General features: G+C 37.3%; 1 protein-coding gene across 1 annotated transcript in view; it reads left to right on the top strand.

Annotated features, from left to right (window-relative positions):
* brip1 (BRCA1 interacting helicase 1) overlaps window positions 1–7319 on the top strand; it is a 232794-nt gene that overhangs the window by 140569 nt on the left and 84906 nt on the right. The window contains exon 14 of the mRNA XM_037677750.1: window positions 1969–2130. Within this exon, the coding sequence (XP_037533678.1) occupies window positions 1969–2130 (162 nt within the window). The remainder of the gene's footprint in view (window positions 1–1968; window positions 2131–7319) is intronic.

Here is a 7319-nt window from a genome sequence, read left to right as displayed (position 1 = left end):
GGTACACCTCAGTTTGCAAATGTCCTCTATCAGAGACTGAGACCTCACAGTCCAAGAAAGCCAACCTGCCATTTTTTACATCTTCTCGTGTGAACTTGATGTATTTATCCACAGAGTTGATGTGGTCAGTAAAATGTTGGACTTCCTGAGATTTAATTTTAACCCAGGTGTCGTCAACATACCTGAACCAATGACTTGGTGGTGTCCCTGAAAAGGACGTCATGGCTCTCTTTTCTACCTCCTCCATGTACAGGTTGGCAACAATAGGAGAAACTGGAGACCCCATAGCACACCCATGTTTCTGCCTATAATGTTGCTCCTCATATCAGAGTCAGAATCAGAGTTTCTTTATTTTCATTCGCATCACATGTGGTACATGTGGTGGAGCGAAATTATATACACAGGGTCCCAGTTACATCCAACAATAAAATGTAAAAGAAAAACAATGATAAGATCTAAGATATGAACTAAGAAAAACATCAATTAAAAATACACTAAGCACTAATAGCATAAAAAAAACAATCTGTCAAACAGCATCATGAACATGAGTCTGTGTGAGCAGATGAACACGCATGAACACATCAACATTGAAACAGATCAGCAGCAACATTGAAACAGATCAGCAACAACATGATGTGATTTTTCCACAGTGATTATTCTGGTTAGAGATTCATGAGTCTTAACAGCCTCAGGGTAGAAGCTGTTCCTCAGTCTTGTGGTTCTACACTTAATGCTCCTCAACCTCCTTCCTGAGGGGAGTGGGGCAAAAAGTGTGTGTGCTGGGTGAGTGTGGTCCTTCATGATGCAGGTGGCTCTCTTCCTGCATCTGGAGGTGTAGATGTCTGTGATGGTGGGGAGACTGATTCCAACAGATTTCTGTGCAGCCTTCACCACTCTCTGCAAAGCTTTTCTTTCTGCAGCTGTGCAGCCTCCATGCCACACGTTGATGCTGGAGCACAGGATGCTCTCCACTGCACACCTGTAGAAGGAGGTGAGGACTGAGCTTCCAGACCAGCTCGCCTCAGCCGCCTGAGGAAGTAGAGTCTCTGATGAGCTTTCTTGATCAGGCTGGTGGTGTTGTTGCTCCAGCTGAGGTTGTTGTTCAGGTGCACACCCAAGTACTTGTAGCTGGAGACCACTTCCACTGCAGATCCTCTTATGTTCAGGGGGGTGTAGGTGTGTTTGTTCCTTCTGAAGTCCGCAATCATCTCATTTGTCTTTTTCACATTGATGTGAAGGTTGTTCTCTTTGCACCAGCTCTCCACATGTTCCACCTCCTGCCTATTGCTGGACTCATCATTGTTTGTGATGCATCCCACCACCGCTGTATCATCTGCAAACTTTACAATAAAGAGATCCAGGAAGTGGTTACAAGAAGAAGTTGATAGATTGCCTAAAATGTTGGAGCAGGACAAGGCTATTGACCATTTTCTGTACCACAGACTGTACCCAGGGGAGGCCACACCTAGTCCGTATGGTTTACCTAAAATCCGCAAACAAGGTGTAACTTTAAGACCAATTGTTAGCATGATTAACTCTGTCACTTACAATGTTTCCAAATATCTGGAGTCTGTACTCATCCCTTTAGTTGGCAGCTCAGAACACCACATACAGAACACCATGGACTTTGTGGATAAGGTGAGGGATGTCATCATGGAGACTGATGAAACAATGGTCTCTTTTGATGTCACATCACTCTTTACATGCATTCCTGTTGATGATGCAGTAGAGGTGGTCAGTTTAAAATTAAAATCAGACACCACTCTGAGCAGCAGGACCACGCTTTCCACAGAACAACTGTGTCAACTCTTGAAACTGTGCCTGCAGTCAACCTACTTCACATATCCTTAGGGATGTGTGTTGAGCCCTCTCCTGTTTACTCTGCTCACGTATGATTGTGCAGCTAAGTCACTAAGGAGTGTCATAATGTCCTAGAAACATTTTTTCTTCTCTTTGCTTTTGCTTTAGGTTTGGGTGGGTACTGTTTGTTCAGGGCCCCAAGGTCGACAACTCCGTGCCACCTTTCAGCATGCTGAAACGTATGCTTTTCAGGATGAGGTGGGCGCCTTGCTGCTGCACATCTGCCAGGTCATGGCCAAGGGTGTGCTCTGCTTTCTGCCTTCCTACAAGGTGAGTACTTCCCCAACAACTCTTGTAGTTGTAGATGAAACATAGGCATCCCTTAGGGCTCTTCGATTATAGAAATATTATAATCACAAATTTTTTAGTCACATAATAAAAATAATTTTTCCATTAAGTTTGAAAGCAATGGATTGTTGCACTTAAAGAACATTTGGATTAGAGGTAGATTAGAACATAAGATGTTTTTTACCTTCCAGTTGACTTTTACTTAAAATAAATGAAAATATCTTTATTCCAATGTAGGCTATTGAATGCAATACAGTAGTTCCTCTGTCCTATGTTGATTCAAAATTTCACAGTGTCAACAAATCCCAAAAAAGTTGGGACAAGTAGCAGTAAGTGGCTGGAAAAAGGAAATTGAGCATATAACGAACAGCTGGAAGACCAATTAACACTAATTAGGTCAATTGACAACATGATTGGTATAAAAAGAGCTTCTCAGAGTGTCAGTGTCTCTCAGAAGCCAAGATGGTAAGAGGATCACCAATTCCACCATTGTTGCGCAGAAATATAGTGCAGCAATACCAGAATGGTGTTACCCAGCGTAAAATAGCAAAGACTTTTAAGTTATCATCATCATCAACCGTGCATAACATCATCAAAAGATTCAGAGAATCTGGAACAATCGCTGTGCGTAAGGGTCAAGGCCGTAAAACTCTACTGGGTGCTCGTGATCTCCGGGCCCTTAAACGTCACTGCACCTCAAACAGGAATGCCACTGTCAAGGAAATAACAGAATGGGCTCAGGAATACTTCCAGAAAGCATCGTCAGTGAACACAATTCACCGTGCCATCCGCCGTTGCCAGCTGAAACTCTACAGTGCAAAGAGGAAGCCATTTCTAAGCAAGCTCCACAAGCTCAGACGTTTGCACTGGGCCAGGGGTCATTTAAAATGGAGTGTGGCAAAATGGAAGACTGTTCTGTGGTCAGATGAGTCACGATTTGAAGTTCTTTATGGAACACTGGGACGCCATGTCATCCGGACCAGAGAGGACAAGGATAGCCCAAGTTGTTATCAACGCTCCGTTCAGAAGCTTGCATCACTGATGGTATGGGGTTGCATGAGCGCTTGTGGCATGGACAGCTTGCATGTCTGGAAAGGCACCATTAATGCAGAGAACTATGTTCAGGTTCTAGAACAACATATGCTCCCATCTAGACGTCATCTCTTTCAGGGAAGACCCTGCATTTTTCAACACGATAATGCCAGACCACATTCTGCAGCAATCACAACATCATGGCTACGTAGGAGAAGGATCCGGGTACTGAAATGGCCAGCCTGCAGTCCAGATCTTTCACCTATAGAGAACATTTGGTGCATCATAAAGAGGAAGGTGCGACAAAGAAGGCCCAAGACGATTGAACAGTTAGAGGCCTGTATTAGACATGAATGGGAGAGCATTCCTATTTCTAAACTGGAGAAACTGGTCTCCTCTGTCCCCAGACGTCTGTTGAGTGTTGGAAGAAGAAGGGGGGATACCACACAGTGGTAAAAATGGACTTGTCCCAACTTTTTTGGGATTTGTTGACGCCATGAAATTTGGAAACAACAGATTTTTCCCTTAAAATGATACATTCTCTCAGTTTAAACTTTTGATCTGTGATTTCTGTTCTATTCTGAATAAAATATTAGATGTTGGCACCTCCACATCATTGCATTCAGTTTTTATTCACAATTTGTTTAGTGTCCCAACTTTTTTGGAATCCGGTTTGTAAGCTGGAGCTTGGTTGTTGAGAGCTTTGTAGGTTAGAAGTAAGATTTTGAATTCAATTCTGGATTTGACAGGGAGCCAATGGAGAGAAACTAAAACTGGAGAGATATGATCTCTCCCAGTAACTCCAGTTAAGACTCTGGCAGCAACATTTTGTATCAACTGAAGACGTTTTAAAGAAGTATTTGGACACCCAGATAATAAACCATTGCAACAGTCCACAGTCTAGACATTGACCGGACTAATTAGTAAATAATGGTATGGTATAAAGTTTATTCATTTTTAAAATGTACAAAACACTTCCATAACAATATAAAAAAGATACAAAAGATTTAAAATGAAAGGCAGCAGAAAGAAGAAAACATCTTATTATATCTGCCCCTTTTTTCAAACAATTAGTTCAATCATAATAATTTTCAAGTAATAGAACAAAATGAATAACTCTTTCTAATTTTTCTAATTCTAATACAAAACACACACTAAGCTACTTCATATATACTTTTTAACAATTCAGCTTTGATCTTTTTCTTAAATGTTCACATTGACTTGGCATTTTTCACATCACTCTCTAGAACATTCCACAATCCAATTCCTTGGATTGAGGTAGACCTTCCCTTCAGACTAGTTCTGAATTTTGGTTTGACAAATATCTCTATCCCCTTAAGATTATAACAACTTTGACTTTAACAAAATTTCTTTGGATATTTAATGGTAATGTGTTATTTTGAGCCCTATACATAACTGATAAAATACTATAATCTACCAAATCATGGAACTTCAATAAGTTCAGTTGATAAAATAATGTGCTTGATGGGTGACAGTAATGCTTTCTGGTGATAATTCTTACAGCTCTTTTCTGTAAAATAAAAATAGGTTTTGTAAATGTTTTACACGCTTTCCCCCAAACATCAATGCAATAGATTAAATGTGGAACAATGATTGTGTTATACAACATGTACAGAGCTTTATCATTTAATAATTCCCTGACTTTGTATAGTACTGCAATAGATTTAGATATTTTTGTTCTTACAGAATTGATGTGATTTTTCCATGTTAGCTGTTCATCAATGATTACACCCAAAAATTTCATCTCATTAACTCTACAAATCTCAACACCCTCAATTTTAAATGGATCATCAACAGTTCTCTTTTTGTTACTAAATATCATGTATTTAGTTTTGTCTAAATTTAATGATAATTTATTAAGTTTAAACCAAGTTTGTATTTGATCAAATTCTGTCTTCATCAATTCCAACATCCGTTTTACATCTTTACCCAAACAAAAAAATGTGGTGTCATCTGCAAACAGGACACATTTGAGGAGTCCTGAGACATTCACTAAGTCATTCACATATAAAATAAATAACTTTGCTCCAAGTACAGAGCCTTGAGGAACTCCACAAGTGATATTGCACAGGTCAGATCTTACACCATTTATTTGTACAAACTGTTTCCTATCTTTCAAATAGCTAGATACCCAGTGTAATGCTGGTCCTCTTGTACCATATTTATTTAATTTTTCAAGGAGAATAGTGTGGTCAATAGTATCGAATGCTTTTTTTAAATCAACAAAAATACTAACACAATACTGTTTTTGATCGACAGCAGTAGTTATTTGTTCTATTATTTCCATGAGAGCCATTGATGTAGAGTTTTTTTGCTCTAAACCCATACTGACTGCTACTTAGAATGTTTTGTTTAGTAATAAATTTATCTAATCTGGTCACAAATAGTTTTTCTAGAATTTCTGAGAACTGTGGTAATAAGGATATTGGTCTATAATTATTGAACACACATTTATCACCATTTTTAAAGAGAGGAACTATCTTAGCTACTTTCATATTGTCTGGAAATATTCCTTTTAAAAATGATAAATTACAAATATATGTAAACGGCTCGATAACATAACTCATTATGTCCTTTACAAACATCATATCCATGTCCACCCAGTCTTTTGATCTCTTATCTGTAAGATTTTTTACTACATTCATTATTTCTTCTTTGTCAGTTCCATTAAGAAAAATACTGTTGTCACAACTTATAACTGAATGGTTCACATTATTGTCTACTTTTGGTATTTTAGCAGCAAGGCTTGATCCAACGTTCACAAAATGATGATTAAATCCATTTACAATTTCATTTTCATCATGGATTTCATCATCATCCTTCAAAAAATATTGTGAAATACCTGTTTTTGCTTTATGACTTTTCAGAACACTATTTATTAATCGCCATGTAGCTTTCATATCACCATTACTTTTATTTAATAAATCACTATAATATTCCTTCTTGTGTTTCCTTATAATCGCTACTAATTTATTTTTATACTTCTTATATTTCTCTTCAGCCTCTTGTGTTCTCAATTTAAGAAACATGTATACAAATAATTCTTTTTTTACAAGCATTTCTCAACCCTTTCGTCATCCATGGTTGGTCAACAACATTTCTCTTTGTACAATTATTTTGCACACAATTCTTTTCATACAGAGCTCATAAAATATTCATAAACTCATCATATGATCTGTTCACATCATCAACATACACGTCTTTCCAGCTTTGATTATGTAAATCATCTTTTAATTTGTCCATTGCATTTTTTTATGTGTTTATTGTTTTTTCCATAATTGTAATTTCTTTTGTAATGCTTTGATCATTTTTATAAATCATGAAAACTGGTAAATGATCACTCAAATCACTCATTAAAATACCTCCCATCACATCCCCATTTGTTACATTTGTGAAAATATTATCGATTATTGTAGCACTATGAGTTGTAATTCTTGTTGGTTTTGATATTAACGGATAAAGATTTAAACTATACAATGAATTTGTAAATGTACTGATGTTATTTGAATCTGTTTTAATTCCCAGGTCAATATTAAAATCTCCACACAAAAAAATGCTTTTATTAAAACTCTTGTCCAATAGTTGTACGATTTTATCAGTGAATATTTCTATATTTGATCCTGGAGATCGATATACACAACTTATTAATATGTTTTTATCATTCTTGTTTATTATTTCTATTGTTATTATTTCCATGATATTATCAACAACTATTGACATTTCATTAATTAATTTACATTTTGTTTCATTTTTAACAAATAGAGCCACTCCACCACCTCTTTTGTTGCTTCTGTTCACATGATATAATTCATACCCTTCCATGTGAACATTAGTTGTGTTTTCATCGTTGAGCCATGTCTCTGACAGTGCTATTATTGTAAAGGTTCTGTTTAGTTGTTTTAAATAATCTGTTATTTTGGATATATTTGCATTTAAACTTCTACTGTTACAGTGAATAATAGAGAGACCTCCATTAGTTATATTGATGTCATTAAACTGGGCAGCACGGTGGCGCAACTGGTAGAGCTGCTGCCTCTCAACAAGCAGGTCCCTGGTTCAAACCCCGGTCCAGGGGCCTTTCTGGGTGGAGTTTGCATGTTCTCTCCGTGCATGCGTGG

The sequence above is a fragment of the Nematolebias whitei genome, chromosome 6 (assembly GCF_014905685.2).
Source record: "Nematolebias whitei isolate Nwh7 chromosome 6, NemWhi1, whole genome shotgun sequence".
Classification (NCBI taxonomy): domain Eukaryota; kingdom Metazoa; phylum Chordata; class Actinopteri; order Cyprinodontiformes; family Rivulidae; genus Nematolebias; species Nematolebias whitei.
Note: the sequence above shows the minus strand (reverse complement) of the source record. Positions and strands in the feature narration are given on the sequence as shown.